This window comes from Maniola jurtina, chromosome 4 (genome assembly GCF_905333055.1).
Source record: "Maniola jurtina chromosome 4, ilManJurt1.1, whole genome shotgun sequence".
Classification (NCBI taxonomy): Eukaryota; Metazoa; Arthropoda; class Insecta; order Lepidoptera; family Nymphalidae; genus Maniola; species Maniola jurtina.
Window position 1 is genome coordinate 8,909,348 of NC_060032.1, and position 17,881 is coordinate 8,927,228.

Sequence of the window (17,881 nt, forward strand, 5' to 3'; positions counted from 1 at the left end):
GGAAATTAGGTCGATTTGTTTTAGAATTGAATCAGACGAAGACGAGGTAAGTCTCTGGTCGTTTGGATTACTATTTAGGTTAGTCGTTACTGAAGTCTCTTAAAAAGAAATATCAATTCAGAATGAAAGTAGATACATTTTATCTTCGAATGAAAAAGCTAAAAGTATCGTACAATAAAGAGTACCTAAGTAGGTAAATATAGGAAAAAAATCAATGATTTCTCGTTTTTCTCGCCAAGAAGCAACAATTGGTCAAAGTGATATGAAGGTGCAGCTCACAGATGCTATAGCGAAAATTTCGAGGAAGGTAATCACGATTTCCATCAGGCGCAAACCTATAAAAAAGACTACCGGTGGAGGGATCGGCGACTTGAAAAAGGCTGGTGGATAAGGAAAGTGGACCGTGAAAGGTGGCACACTCAAAAAGGCCTACGTTCAGCTGCAGTGGCCACTAACTGATTGATGATAAAAAAATATTATGCTAATGATTATAGTTATTGCTTACCAAGGCATAGGAAGGTGGGCTCGCCGGCGTACTGGGTGGGGTATGCGGGCGCGCGATCTGCCGGCAGGAAGTAGGGGCAGTGCTGCTCAACGAGCTGGCAGACGGAGAGGCAGGGCTTGAGGCGCACGAGGGGCCGGCCGGGGCCCGCAGCTGCGGCGCGCACCCAGCGGCCCACGACTCCGCCGCCGCGCCGCCGGTCCAGGTGACCTGCACATCCAGTTCAGCTAGGGATTTCTTTACAAAATACAAAGTTAGCTCTTGACTGCCATCTCACCTAGTGGTTACAGATGATGCTGTCTAAGATGGAAACAGGCTAACGTTTTTCTTGACGCTAACTTTTATCCTTGTTACATGGGTAGTAGCATGTCCTTCATAAAAATTTCAAGGCCTAGTATTTACACACTTTTGTTTAAAAATATTACCCTAACAGAACAGAACCCTAAAAATGAGAACGAGGAGATTAGCTACGTCACTTGTCCAGCATGATATTAAAATATGCTGATGGATTTTTACCGGTAAGAAAACAAGAACATGGGTCCTACACCATGTTCTTGTTTTCTTACTGGTATTAAAAGAAACCAAAATTCAAATAAGTTTTTTTGTTTACACCTTTTCCCAAGCCCTTTCCCGAATCAATCCAAGTACTAAAATCTACTCCAGAATATATTGTCAGTAACTATTCCCATGGGGCACTCTATTTTTCAATATTTCTTTTTCTTTTTCACATAAAAAATGGGACGGGCTGTGTCGTAAAACACGGCTATCAGTCTAAGCCGTAATGTCATCCATCGTAGCTGAAGTGATTACGGGTAATAATTTAGAAGGAGCATTAACCACCGAAATATTGTATAATGCGTCCGAACTAACAAAGGGAAAAGTTTCCACCCTGTTGTAACGTGACTTCTTAGCTAGAAAAATATTTTGATTACAAATATTTTCAATATAGTATTTTTACAGGATTTATTTCTACAAAATCTATTGAAAATTGGTGTAACAAAATCGAACAACAACAACGTATACCTAATATACGAACAAGTTAAACTAATAATAGTGCTTTACATGGTCGCTCTAAATCGAGCGTGAACGCATGCTGTTCCAATAAATCCAATCAACATTTACATGACGATATTTTAACAACGTAAATCAATCAACATTTAGCAACCTACTTTTTTTACCCGACTGCGGCAAAGCCGCAAGCTGGAAGGGTTATGATTTCAGCAGTATGTATGTATGTAAGTATGTATATATGTTTGTATCTACATTCTGTGTGTTCCACCAGTACTACTGTAGTACTACATAGTACTACACTGCCCAGTAGTTTAGGCACTACGCCTAAACTACTGGGCCGATTTTGATGTCAATTGATTCGTTGTAAAGGTGCCATAGGCTATATTTTATACAAAAAAAACTTACCTAACGGATGTTACATCAAAAAAAAGTGGAGGTCTCCAAAATTTTTTTTTTTTTGTATCGAGTAGGATGTCAAATGAAAGAGGAAAAAATTCTGAGCGCCGTGACCGCCTGCCTTCGTCACCGTCCTCAAACATGCGGAGTTAGATGTTGTGTTGTCATTACCTACGCGCTCGAGGTGCCGCGCGTGCCATCTCGCTGTGTGCTCCGCGGGCGCGCGCCGTGACCGCCCGCCCTCGTCGCCGTCCTCAGCGCCCTCTTCCACCCAAAGCGGAACCATTGTGCTACACGCCCAACGTCGATACGTCTCCTGTAATAGAACAAACGGCAATCTTCATGACAAATTCGTACATTCTCATGTACACAGCTGGTACACAGAACCGGACTAGTCCTCTTTTAACTCAAAATCATTTTTTTAAATAATATTCTAGCTACGTCGATCTCTGTTATTATCCATACTATCCATATTCCATATCTTTACTAATATTGTAAACAGGAAAGTGTGTCTATCCATCTTTTCACGGCCCATCTGTCTGACTGTTTTAACGAAATTCATTACAGAAACAGTTTGCATCTTAGGGAAGGCTACTTCTAACTGGCTTGCTTACTGGCTTTTAAACCGGAAAATCAAAGAGTTCCCACGGGATTCTTAAGAAACTTAAATCAACTGGAACGAATTCGGGAACATCATCTTTTTGGCAGAGATAGCTTGCATTCTGGAGACGGTTCTAGGGTACCTATCTACTTTTTATCCAGAAAAATCAGTTTCCCGTTTCCCTCGGAATTAAAATACAAATAAATCCACGCTGACGAAGTCATTATTCATCAACGAGATACAGTTTTCACTACTTAGTGCTTACCGATTTGATACAAAAAATCTAATTTAGTTCTCTTATCTTATCGTCGTAAGTAATAGCACGGTAATAGCGACGGCAAGGGCTACCGCTTTTGTCAGATTTTTTCGAATTCAAGCAATGAGAACTTGTGACGTTCAATTTACGTACGTTGATTCTGTCTTCTGCTTAGCATTTAGTCACTAGCACATCACTAGTATGCTCTTATGTTTTCGTGGACAATGGATCCCGTTTGAAGCACGAATAGGCACAGATAAAATATACCTATTTACTGTACATCACAAAAGATACCCTTGCTATTATAAGAAGATGTAGATTTACGAGCTGTACCGCCATTAAAGGGCTGAAGCGGTAACAGCTGGCCAGTCCCTTCTCACATTTATCGTTATTCAGCATTTTTCCAGCGCGCACGATATCACGTCGTGAGTGATTAATTAGACATCAAGCGACCGCAGCGCCCCTACTGTTTATCTCGGCTAGCCCGGCTAGTATTTTGGTAACTTCTTGACGCAATTAGGTATCTACCTATCGGCCATCTCTAGCGAGAAATTGCGTTCATGTTAAAAAAACCTGCATCTCCATCTAGAGTACGCCATTTGTCTCCAAAATACGAATTTGGCACGCCATGCTTACAGGATATGCGATTTTACCTAAACACACTAATATTATAAAGGCGAAAGTTAGTATGTTTGTGTGTCACTCTTTCACGCAAAACGGAACTAAACGGATTTGGCTGAAAGTTAAAAAGGAGACAGACTATACTCTGGATTAACACATAGTCTACTTTTATCCCGGAAAATAAAAAATAAATAAAAAAGATTCCGACGAATTGAGAACCTCCTCCTTTTTTTGAAGTCGGTTAAAGAGTTCCCCAGGATTCAAGAAACCTATATCCACGCGAACGAAGTCGCGGGCATCAGCTTGGTCGCGGCACCTTAATACATATGTAAATATGTATGTGTATGTGTATGCATATACCATATTCTAGCAAAATAAGCGATTATGATTATGATTACCTACGTACGAGTACATCGGACGTTACAATTAACAACCTATTATCGTTTAGCCAATGGTCCAATACAGTGCCCCTTTTATGACGATTTCTTTATCTTATAGGTGCTTAAGGCCCATTGACATGAGCTCTTAACACTAGTGTGTACACTGTACAACCAATTAACTTTTCTATAATAAAAACATAAGATAAATGTTGCAATGTTTCTCATACCAATGAAAATCCGCGCTATTTGCCTACTGGTATCATTACTGGTGCAGTTCTTCGTAACTAACTATGACCGACTGTATTCCATTCATCTGGATCTTATATGTAGATAAATTTTCAGCTTTTATAAAATAACGAAGCCGTTTTTTATGACCCGTTCGCCCGTTCGTTATTTGATTTAGGTAATTGTCATTTGTCACCATAGTTTTTGAACTTTGTATACCTAGTTGCATTTGTTTTGGTATTGCTATTGACGATATTGATGCGATAGACTTTACTAACCAGACAATCCAATTTCATACAATTCCCGGTTCTCTGTATCAACATACCAATCATATTTGTTAGCATTGTTAGAGCGGACTGCGGAAATATGTGCATACTGCATAAGCACTCAAGTTATTACTTTACACAAGTATAACTTGCTGCATATACATGTATTTATGCTCTATTATTTTCTCCGACGTTTTTTCAAACAGTGCTCCAAGCGCTTGAATGTAATGCCGGTCTAAGAGCTCGTGGGTAATTTTAAGGAGTTATTTGATTACAGCATAAAGTTAGCGCGGTCCTTCAAAGGTTCTTCAGTCAGATAATAGACAGTACTTAATCATCATCATCATCATTTTGACTCACACAATGCATGAAACAAGCGTTATTAGGGTATAAAGTGGAGTTTTTGATATTTATTCAAAAATAGCTAAACGAGGTGCACGCATTTGCCACCGCGGTCCCGTATTGGTTCCTAGTGGATTCGTCTGCCGCTTCATATTCATTATGATACTTAAATATTTAATATGGGTATTAAAAAAATAAACACCCTTTTATCATTTTAAAAACAAAAAATTAATGCCCCATAACAGCTTGCAAACAAGAAAACCTACTCGGGCCCAAGGTCTACAAAACTAAAAATGATCGGCTATTATTATCAAGCATTTTCTAAAAATTTACTACGGGATCCCGGGTCTTACCAAGAATCATACATTGTAAAATTTTATATGCCGTGGAAGAAAGTCATCTTCAAGGTAAATTGTATATGAAAAGAAAAACAAAAGGGTTGCTTGCCCGAAGCATTTAATTTTACTCACAGTAAGGTCAAGCCGCTTGAGATTGAGACTATATTGTTCTTTAAAGTAGTGAAATAAAAGAGGAGTTATTTTAGATTACTTCTCTCAACTTTTTTATTGCAGTTTATATGAAAATGCAACGTTTAAGGATTTTAATATTCCTTTTAATATTTTATTTACAAAGGTATATTCATAAAGTAACTTAAGAATGCGGAGTCTTCTTTTCTTGATTACCTACCTTCTTTAAACAATACACACAGCGAGATACAATGAGAAAATTACTTTTAAAGATAGAATAATAGGAGTTAAAAGAAACGGGATCGCAATCAAGCTTACTTTTTTATTACTTTGCAAGACATTATTTTTAATGTCTTGACCATATTCATTTTTCTAATTACGTCGTTTAAAAATGTCGGTTACTCTGGTTCTCCTATGGATCTCATCATTTCTGATTTAATGACGTAGACAAACTCCAACCATATAGCCCTCTTCATCATCTGCTGCGTGACTCGGAGCTTTAAAGCATACAAATGAAGTGCGGAAATCTCTCTAGTAAATCTTTATCCAGTAGTGGATGTTCGCTTCAGCTTTACTCTCTCTCTTTCGTCACAGAATCTTGGCCAATATTTGGAATCGTCCGTGTGCAGTGGGGCTTAAGAAATTAGGACAAATGAAGTATGCGAGGCCATTGTCTCGACAGATCGGGGGCGGAATGGAATACTAATCAATCATACCGCAATTCCCTCGATGTTTTTGTGGGCGACTCTATCGCGTCGTAGTCTGTGTTAGCTAGCCTTATTATCTTCTTTCTTTTTTACTGAAATATCCGTGTCAAAGCACTGTTCTACACAGACAGCTATTATGTCTAGTTTGCTGATGTCTGATACGAGTGTTTTTTTAAATTCTAATAAACCACTAGCCAACACTACCCATAATATTATAAATGCGAAAGTGTGTTTGTTGATTGATGTGCCCTTCAATCAAACCATGGATTTTTACATGGATGTAATTAAAGACCTGAAGGATAACAAATAAAAAGTATCCTATATACTTTTGTCCCGGAAAAATTAAAAAGTTCCCACGGGATTTTTAAAAACGGGATTTTCGCGAGCATCATCTAGTCCACAATAACGTATCAACGTATGAATTATACATCCATGATGAATACAACGTCATCTTCGTTTATTTATTTACTAAACAAAACATTTTTAATTATTGTGAAATGCTAATTTTTAAATACACATGAAGTTCGGCCTTAATAAATGAGTAGGTATATTGATACCTACCGACAATGTTAAGAAAAAATGAAGTTAAAACATTATATATGTATTTGTGCCAAGCGGTTTACTAGTGGAACCCAATCAATCATACAATAATAATTAATCCGACATGTCTGTATTAGCATACATCACAACAAGAGACAAGCTTCTATCGTGCCCTACTTTGCGATTTCATGTCAGCGTACAATATATCAAATGATTGCATTGTTCAAGCAGCTTTAAGAAGATCTATGGGAGGCAGTTATAGCTAGATACCGCCTGGCCCATATCGTCTGATAGTAGATAGTAAACTAGGTCACTATTTTTTCTCCTACTCTGAGGTAGCAAGATGATAAAGGAACTTAATGAGGTTTTTATTTTATCACTACCCATATTATTATAATTTTATTGCTGGAATACCTTTATAAAAAAAACGTTAAAAATATTGTTGAAGCCAAACAGAAACTAAACTGACCGATAGTTATGATGTACATAATAATCTATCTAATTACGGGATGGCAAATCCATCTATTAATTATTATTATAATACAAAAATTGCTAGCTTTAAGTTTTATTGTAATATTTTCAATATAAATTTTGAGACCATTAAGTAAAAAAAAAAAAAAATTGCGTAAGTGTTTGTATATTTTTATGGCGGTGTACTTACATACTGAAAACTCTAACTGTTTTTTTGCTTACTCTTAAATTACTTATTTCGATACTTAAGAATTCTCAATCTTATGCAAAGTCGTTACATAAATCAAAAGTTTTCAATTCATTCTCCAATACAACTATAGATATTGAATCTGCTAAATAAACATTGACGCCTAATAAGCTACTTTAACTAGTCAAAACCAGCGGCCTCGGAAAGGAATTACTGGAATCGAGAGGAGGCATAATGTTCCTTTAATGGCCCAAGTTGAGCAATAACGCTATATAAAACGGGATGATAGACGAACACGAAAACTACAGTCATCCGCATCGTTCGCATTACAACGTGATTGTCATAATCCCTCTCGCAATTCATATTTCATTTCACTCTAAACCTACTTATACCTAACCGAATCTCTCTCTTTCTCTCCGGTCGTTCCTTTATTAATAAAGATCGTGATCCTGGCCAGGTCCCAGTCTCGAGTGGATCAGATGTTTCCATTTTCTTTTATCGGTGGTCATCAGCTGTTGGTCAGACATCTTGTTGGTGAGCGGCCGCAATGCTTTTCTGCCTTAATGTTGCCAGTAACAATTAATACAACTCAACAGTTTATTAAAACTTAAAAGAAGATCAACGGAACAAAGTTTTGTTCGACATTGAAATAAATCTATTTCGTCCATAGGCAACAAGTGTAAATAATAAATTTATAGCACCCCTGACAAGTGAAGATTACAGTAACTAGAAAAGAGCTGATTGATAACTTTCAAACGGCTGAACTGATTTTCTTGGATTATAGCTAAGAACACCAACATCAAGCCACCTTTCAAACAACAAAAACTAAATTAAAATTGGTTCATTAGTTTAGGAGCTACGATGCCATAGACAGATACACAGGTACACACGTCAAACTTATAACACCCCTCTTTTTGGGTCGGGGGTTAAAAAGCGCAGCGTAGGCAAATACCCCACTGGACAGGCGACATCAAACAAGTCACAGGGAACCGCTGGATCCTGGCGATGCAAGACCGCTTCTTGTTGTCCCAACAAGAAACCTAATATGTCCAGCAGTGGCCGACCATCGGTTGACGAAGACAACAACGTACAGTACATAAATTATATTTTTTACAATTAGGTACATATTATGGATTTAGTGTAAATACAGTATACCATTCCTATATGTATACAATTTTGAAATTTTAATTTATAGATATAGAACTCAGTTTTTTATAATTATTTGGCGTGCCCATCTGTGGAATGATCAAGTATTCATACAAAACAATCAAGACTTCTTTGTCTACGCATCTAGAGCAGTACAAAGGATGAACTGACATAATGAAAAATGTCAACACAACAATTGTAGATATATGTATACATACAAGCAATATACAAGAGGTATATTTGTAAAATTATTATCATCACATATTAAACTGAAAACCAAAAATATAATGTATTGAAATGGCTTTTAAACGCGATATTTTAAGGCTACGGTGATTCTACGGCGCAGTTTATCTACACATAATTTCGATTATTCATTTTATGAATATTGAGTCCATAGTACCTTCTTCACATTACATATAAGTGTATGCTTCCTCATGAATAAAAAAATTAGTACCTAGTTTATGAAACCACAAAACTGTGATGAAACTTTTGCATAATGAGAATTATTAACACACGAATGGGAATTTAAAAAATCTTGCTATACTCGCATTGCCACATGAGAAATATATAATAATAGATTTAGAGCCTGTGAGGGCCAGACCTTCGTTATTATATAAAAGCTGAAAGTTTCTCTGCGCATTGTCCCCAACACAGGGAGGAACGATCAGCGACTATGAAGTTTGCATCATTGTGGCTTTGGCAGCAGGTACAAAGACGTATAAAATCTTTCGTCAAAGTATAAAGTCAATTTTTTTTATATTTCAAAAATTGTCTTAAAAATTCACATACAAATCTTTAAGCACCTGTAATTTTAAAACTACATATTTTTAGAAAAATCTAAAAAACCACAGACACAGATATTAGTTTCTAGAATATGTCTGCAAAATTTCATGGACTTTGGTTGCTTAATATTCAAATAAAAATTGGGACTACGATTGTATGGAGTAAGTAACGAAGAGAGCCCTGTTAAAGTTTGATTGGTTAAATATTCAAATAAGAGCCAAACTACGATTATTTGAAGCGCATTACAATAAACTCCTCTTAAAATGTTAACGGTCACCGTACGGACATGACACACCTCGTCCGCGAGGATTGACGCGCAGGCGGTTATTGCCCCACTGACCTCGTAAGCCAGATTAATGACTACGTAGAAGCCATGACTCAGTTCAATAGAAGTGACTATGAGTCATTTTTATTAAAATAAAATATAATATGGTCGAATAGACTCCTGAGACATCCAAAACGGTATCTTGTTAATTGAATGACGATATTGGGAATTGTGTGGAAGATAGCTTAGTGGTTAAGCGTCGGCGTCCTATTCAAAGAGTTCGATCCCGGCTTCTAAAGTTTCGGATATAAAATGTAATTATGTTGCCAAAAAAATCTAAAATGACTACTTATAACTTAATTTTTCTTTGTGCACCATCCGGCATTTCGGTCATTTAATTCTTTCACCAAATGTTGCTTGTTAAATGATTGCTGTAACAATAAAGCCTCCTTTGCACCCTTATGTATAATTTCTTCTGTGTGTTATTTATACGGTTGTGAGTGCAATAAAGAATTCTAAATAAAAAATGACCATTTGCCCCATTTCTATTTTTAGGCAGCATTTTATGGTCCATAAGCTTGCCAGAGAAGTATTTATAATTATTTTCCGGTGGATTACACGGCAGAAAAAGAGAAAAAAAATAAACGAACGTCTATGTTATACTTGTAATCCCTTTATCAGGGTCGCCGCGTGTTGATCACGCGGTTCCGCTGTCAACCGTTCTCGGAACTGATAAGCCATTGAAATATACGTGCCCACTGCCTAGGTATCATTTCTTCTGTAATCCATACCAAAATTATTAATCTCTTTATCTGTCATTAAAAGTATACGTCTTACCTATGTAGTGTGAATGGTTGTTTACAAACGAAAAGTTTCATTTCAGCCTTTAAAAAGTAAGTCATAAATTACTGCAGGCGATAAAACACCGTAATGATGCGATGAAATTATAAACTTCATTTTCATTTCAGTGAATGAAATAAAATCGACTAAAACCACTGAAAGGGTCATATAAAAGTACCTACGCTGGAAGACAACATGACAGTTATTTTTTGTGCCGATACGAAGCATCCCCCCGAGCGTACCGGGAATTGAAATTGACTCTTGTTAAATGTTCTGCGTGTTGACAATATGTTGACAATAATTGTCTCATCACTAGCATTTAGTTCCGAGTATGCTCACATGACGCTTATTTCTGCTATCAGCGTCAAAATGGTGAAAATCGACTTCTGTCAAAAACAGGTCGGCAATCGCTGGTCTAGCGTATGAATAGAGATCATTAACTAAAACACTAAAAATCTTCAATTATGAATGAAAACGAAACTGTGAATTATCTTTAGCCGTATTTTATTAAATTTTATTATTTTTAACCCCCGACCCAAAAAGAGGGGTGTTATAAGTTTGACGTGTGTATCTGTGTATCTGTGTGTCTGTGTATCTGTGTATCTGTCTGTGGCATCGTAGCGCCTAAACGAATGAACCGATTTTAATTTAGTTTTTTTTGTTTGAAAGGTGGCTTGATCGAGAATGTTCTTAGCTATAATCCAAAAAAATTGGTTCAGCCGTTTAAAAGTTATCAGCTATTTTCTAGTTTTCTCGTAGAAAAGAAGGTTAGATAACCCTTAGGTTCATAATATTCAAGGCATTCAAGTGTCAATTGACAAATGTCAAGCTGTCAAGATGGACGTTGCCTAGATATACATAATTATTTATTTGAAAATGATTTGTCGGGGGTGTTGAAAATATTTAATTTACACTTGTAGTCAATTTATTTGTAATTATCTGACTTGACCTTCAATCGTAGATCGTACTACGTACACAAATTCAATATCTACAGGCGACAACAAAATAGGTCAAAAGAAAGTGCATTAAAAACCGCTTCATCGCCCTTGGACAAGCTTCTCTATTCTGAACGAGAGAGCTCTTCTCAAGTATTATGAAGCGTGTCATAATTTTGCCACTACATTGAAAAGTTTAGCGCTATGAAGCAAGCTGTGTTGCATATCTCTCTCAGGGATAAAATTCGGGACGAGATAGAAAGAATAAAAGCGACCGCCATAGCTCAACGGACTAGCATGCTGAAGTGGCAGCGGGCAGAACCATACAGCCCATGGAACAGACGTGCTCTGGAATGGAGACCGCGTCTCGGTAAGCACAGTGTAGGATGACCTCCAGCCCTTGGACCGATGACCAGAAGAATGTAGCGGGAAACGAGTGGATGAGGAAGGTGGATGAGGATTACATAATAATACGAAAGTTGTAAATGGTTTATCGTGTAGTTAGTGTTGGAAGCAATAAGATAATTCCATAATCGGAATAATTTAAGGCAAAAAGGATTCTGGTCGCCAAAAAAGCAAATGATTGGACGATTATAATACAGGACAGGGCTTAGTAACCCGAATTTAAAAGAGGCGATTTTATTTAGAGAAACTTTTTGCATGATGATGACATGAAGAGAGCGCGCGATGATGATGATGAAATCATTTTAACTGCTTAGAATAATAAGGTGACCTTGTTTGAAAACCAGGACTATGGTACCTACTCGAATAACGTACCTATGTACTCAGATAACGTACTTAAGAGGGGTCTCTCCGTCACTCGCTCCATACAAACGTGGTTCGTCTGTCATTGGAATACTAACCAATCATACTCAATGAAATTTTGTAGAAACGTTCCGGAAACTAATATCTATGCCTGTGGTTTTCCAGATTTCCGTTAAAATATTTGGTTTTAAAGTTAAGCGGTCTTAAAAATTCACATACAAATCTTTGAGACACTGTAATTTTAAAACTACATATTTTTAGAAAAATCTAAAACATCACAGGCACAGACATTAGTTAAAGATGCAAGTTCATGTATTCTCATGTCATGTGATCCGCTTCATAACTCTGTAGGTATTTTAAAAAATTTCATCATAATACCGGCGCAATTTAATCATGGATATCGAGATTATCCATTTTCTAATAGGTACATATAATGCACCGCCAATATGATCATTTTATTTTTGTTACAGAAGGAAAATTCTTTTGTTTAAAGTTTTTACAAGACATCGACCATCTTACCAGGACGCATTAAGTACTAGTAGTCACATTAACAGGGCTCTCTCCGTCACTCGTTTCCACTCGTTTCATACAATCGTAGTTCCAATTTCAGTTGAATATTAAGCAACCAAAGTCCATGAAATTTTGCAGACATGTTCTAGAAACTAATATCTGTGTCTGTGGTGTTTTAGATTTTTCTAAAAATATGTAGTTTTTAAATTACAGGGGCTCAAAGATTTGTATGTAAATTTTTAAGACCGCGTAACTTTGAAACCAAATATTTTAACAGAAATCTGGAAAACCACAGACATAGATATTAGTTTCTAGAATATGTCTGCAAAATTTCATGGACTTTGGTTGCTTAATATTCAAATGAAATTGGAACTACGATTGTATGAAACGAGTGACGGAGAGAGCCCTCTTAATTGATGGTTAGAAACAAGGAATTTAAAAGCAAGTATAACCTTACAAAGCCATGCCCGTGACTTTATCTGCGCAGATAAAAATTTGTAAAAATCCCGTGGGAATCTTTGATTATCCATAATAAAAGTATCCTAAGTCTAGGATGCAAGCTATCTATGAACCAAATAGATAGATGATGTCTACGAATCCCATGTCCTATGTCCATTTATGGGATACAAGCTATCCATGTACCAAGTTTTGTCAAAATCGGTTTTACGGATGGGCCGTGATAAGCTGGCAGACAGACATTTTCGCATTTATAACATTATATTTACGATATGGCCTACGACGGCTACGATGGAAAGTTTCCTGCAAATTAAGACTTCGATCAATGAGGTATAGAAACCGAATCGTTTGTTCGGTTTCCTCATAATCAAATTATGAAGGCCATCTAGTGACGCTACTAAGAATATATTTTATTCAATGGGGAAATTTATCGCTCGCAAGGCGTGTGAGGGTGACAGTTTAACGCGAACAAATTGCTACAAATAGGGGCACATCTTCGACAGGTATCTCCGGCACAATGCCGGTGCTCCATTCACTATATTCACAACATCGTCTATAGGATTTCCTCCCGCTGCATTTTCCTTATAAGTTCTGATATCGCATGCTTATTAAGTATATAATGACAGTGCCTAGAATTATGCTTTAGAATTTTTTAATTATAAATGAATACCTTTCCATGAACTAAGGCTGGCCAGTATAAGAAGTTAATCAGGCTATTCAGTATACTTCCATTGTCTATATGGATGAAGTACCTCAACATGTATCAAAATCACTACCTCTGTGCGTTTGTTTGTTGTTTTAACGGTTTGTTGGTTTCTCCTTCAACGTTGCAACGGGGCAGGAACAAACACAGGTTTTAGTGGGTGTAAGCCCCACATAACCTCTCCGTTTCCCCTGACGGAAGGGTATGTGTTAGGCATTTCCTGTGTATAAAAAAAAAGGGGGCAACGAATGGACGTGATTTTTTTGCATGGTAATACCTATTTAAAGACCTGGAGACATATGCTACTTTTTAGGGTTCCATACCTCAAAAGGAAAAACGGAACCCTTATAGGATCACTTCGTTGTCTGTCTGTCCGTCGTGTCTGTCAAGAAACCTATAGGGTACTTCCCGTTGACCTAGAATCATGAAATTTGGCAGGTAGGTCTTATAGACACAAGTACATGAATAAATCTGATAACCGCGAATTTGTGGTCACATCATTTGAAAAAAATTAAAATATGTTTCAATTTTCAAAGTAAGATAACTATACCAAGTGGGGTATCATATGAAAAAGCTTTACCTGTACATTTTAAAACAGATCTTTATTTATTTTTATATATAATAATAGTTTTTGATATATCGTGCAAAATGCAAAATGTTGGAACAATACCCGAGTACGAAAGCCTCAGTGCGCGAGTCTGACTCGCACTTGGCCGGTTTTTATCCTGAAAAATCAAAGAGTTCCCACAGGAGTTTGAAAATCTAAATCCACGCGAGCAACTTACATAGTGGGCATCAGTTAGTAATATATGTATAAAAGAGCAAACTGACTGACTGATATATCAACATAAGCTCGAACCTTTGGATCTATTGTATGATTGCAGGTATACCTATAGGTTTTCTCGTAGACTCTCATTACGAAAGGATTTTTAAAAATCCACATTTAACGCAGGCAAGGCTGAGGATCCAAGCTAGTAAACTACTAAAGCATGTGAGGCTGACAGGTAAACGGGAACAAATTGCTACAAATAGCGATGTAGCTTCGACAGGCAACCCTGCACAATGCCGGCTCCGAGCCGCCTGTACAATTTCCTTTTCACTGAATTTTTCTTATTCCTAAAATACCTACTTATAAAAATGTCAGCTTGTTTTTAATGAGTAGAAGTGCTTAAAGCAAAGATTCGCGTGGGCACATTTTAATATTTTTCTAAAAGAACTTAAGTTTTAATATACATAGTACTGGGCTCTATAATCTATTATTCTTTCGCCTACATTTACGTCACTGAGACCAGCTGAAATCTAAAACCAGAGAATACTTAATAGTACCTTCAGGTATAAAATAATATAAAATAATCACTCCAAAAATGTTTAAGTATTTTAATGTGTATCGGTGTTTCTGTCTGTCTGTCCGTCTGTCTGTCTGTCTGTCTGCGTGTTATTTTTTCACGGCCCAACAGTTTAACCGATTCTGACGAAAGGTACAGAGTTAGCTTATATCCCTGGGACGGACATAGGCTACTTTTTATCATCAATTTGTATGAAATTTAGTACCGATTTAGCTTGCATCCATGTAATTAACATAAGCAACTTTTTATCCCGGAAAATCAAACAGTTCCCACGGGATCTTTAAAAACCTAAATCCACGCTGACGATGTCGCAGGCATCCTCTAGTAGGATATATTTCGGAGAGTGTGCACAGGAACTTTTCGAACTTGTCCCCCTTCACCATTTTACCACCGAACCGCAAGACGTCGGGCGAGTTTCCATCCTTATGCCGTTCCATCTACACACACGAAACTGCCTTTCCATCAAAGATGTGCGACGTTGCTTAGCTTTAATCTCCCTCTCCGCTTAGCTACGTCACTCATCTCAAAGGCAGCCTTAGGAAAGGCAGTAGTTGGAGGGACATCGCTGGGACTTTGAAAGTTGACGGAAACTATGTAGGTATGTATCTATTTCTACCAAAGTTAAGTGATGTAGCGGAACGGTTAAGATGCGCTATGAAGATTCCCTTTGCGTGAAGTAGCTATGCGAGGGATATGCGCGACGCGAGCTAAAGTACGGCCAGTCATTGGCTGAGCTTCATAATCCCCATAGCTAAGCCATACCACAGCTGCACATCACTAGCCCGCATCACTTGCATGCCCAGCTCATGTCAGTAACTCGCATCCCTCTCTTCAAATAGTATGTAAAAACATAAAAAACTTAGCTTCGACTCGAACGCGCGTCTACTACGTCTTGCTATATTCCGAACTGTTGTCAATGCCAACATTGCAAACAAAAATAATATATGCTCTGCAAGTTGCAACGTCCGTTTCTGTGTTGATATTTTGTTATTATTTTCACACAGAACATTATAAATATAGATGATCACGGCTATACTCACACAGAACATGTTTTGAGAATTTGAAACAAATCAGTAAAAAATCTTTTTTATAACTCTTTCCATACAATACTTACCTACTACGTATATTTTTTTGAAATGCACCATTACTTTTATAGCTTATTTTGAAAAGTAACTAGGAAGGATTGCTTAAAATACTCTCAGAAGAACGTAGGTAAGGCCATATTCGGAATTAAAGTACGTCACCCATCCAGTCGCCGACTTGGGTCAACAATGCTTAACTAGGGCAATCTACCATTATACAACGACGTTACTATAGGCCATACCACTTTCGAGAACCCCTATACTGTTGATATCTAACAGTAATATCTAAAAATATATACGATTTGACTCGTAGAGGCTCGTAGAAACTCGTAGCATGCTCGTAGCAGAGATAGATTGATAGTACTATCACTTCGATACTGTCGGTATTTACAAGGCAACTTCCGAATGAACAGATGTATTCGGACAGTACATGATAGATAACATTTATCGATGAGCTGAGTCCATTTATACTAGCCGAATCTCCCTAAACTTTACATAGACACTAGATCCAGATGTTTTGTACTATAGGGACAAGACGGATGTTTAAATTATGTTTTTTCGACACCTTGACCATTTTATTTGTCAAACCTATTTCTACTCCCATCGTGACCAAGCCTCATGGAACTTGGTCGCAATATCGATAACTATATGATACCCGCGACTTCGTCCGCGTGGATTTAGGTTTTTAAAAATCCCTTGGGAACTCTTTGATTTTCCACGATAAAAAGTAGCTTATGTCACTTTGCAAGTCTTTAACTATTTCCATGCAGAGATCACGTCGATCCGTTGCCCCGTTGCGACGTGATTAAAGGACAAACTAACAAACAACCACAATTTCGCAATTATAATATGGATACAACGAAATAATCGCACGGCTGTACCAAATTATTTTGCAGAAAGTACATAATTTGAATAAAATGAAAATGTACAGTTATTTCGTTAAAATTCTGCGTGAAACGGTATTTGTTACAAATGAACATTGAGTAATTAATAAATGCCGGTCGGCATACTCCGTAGTAAGATGTGTTTCATGAAAATGTATTAAAAACTATCTCAGAACTAGATGATACCTGACTTCATCTGCGTGGATATAATGTTTCAAAATCCTGTGGGAACTAGGGATTTCACGAGATAAAGCTAGCATATTTATAGTTAATCCAACTTATAATCTATCTCCATTCCAAATTTCAGCTAAATCCGGTTAGTAGGTTCTACGTGAAAGAGTAAAAGTGTAACAAACATACACACACACACACACACACACACACGCACGCACGCACGCACGCACGCACGCACGCACACACACACACACACACAGTAGCTTTAACCTATACGTACCTGTAGACTAAAGGTGATAAAACATTCCTCGTGAAATCTTTAAATAATGAACAACCCACTTAAAAGTTCAAAAGTTATAAGCGATTACACAGATTAAGATTGTGACTTTGTTTCACAGAGAAAAGAAACAATCAAAATCATTTACAAATTTATTTTTTATTTAGTCATGAGTCTTAGAGATTATAATGTTACAAAGAGGTAGTTTGTAAGTTTGGAACATAGAAGGTGATCTCTGGAACTACTTAATGATTCTGTAAATTCATTCGCTGATAAAATTGCTACGTTATTCCGGCGTCCTATATGCTATACATTATAAATGTAACGTGGACAAAATCGCAGGAAAATCTTACACTTTCCTAATCATTACAGATGTTTATAGAATAACAACGTTTTTAAGAAAGTTTTTTATCCATAAATTGAGGAAAGTACCCGCTTAAAGTATTAGAGAAGCTTAAAGCTCGAAAGCGCTTTATCACGTAGCTTAATATCGGTTTAAATTGCAGCGTCCATCGTCATGTCACTATGAAGATTGGACTAACCGTTGAATTAATTTTGTAAACTGCTGTTAATATTTCATTCAACTTTTTCTGTAGAGAAAAGTCCCTCCTCATCCTCACCTCAGCCTTTCGCCTTTCAATAAATCTCTTCTTAACGGATGTCTACGTTATATCTGCATGCTAAAGGTGCGCTGAGCGATCAGTCAGTCAGTTAGTTTTTCCTTTTATTAGGTAGGCTTTTAA

The 17,881-nt window shown here is 37.1% G+C and overlaps 1 protein-coding gene across 1 annotated transcript in view; it reads right to left on the reverse strand.

Moving 5' to 3' along the window:
• Nucleotides 1-17,881, reverse strand: part of LOC123864482 — a 68,869-nt gene that overhangs the window by 4,479 nt on the left and 46,509 nt on the right. Inside the window, exons 2-3 of the mRNA XM_045904960.1 lie at nucleotides 2,081-2,225; nucleotides 506-712 (exon numbers count right to left, since the gene is read on the reverse strand). Of these exons, the coding sequence (XP_045760916.1) occupies nucleotides 506-712; nucleotides 2,081-2,225 (352 nt within the window). The remainder of the gene's footprint in view (nucleotides 1-505; nucleotides 713-2,080; nucleotides 2,226-17,881) is intronic.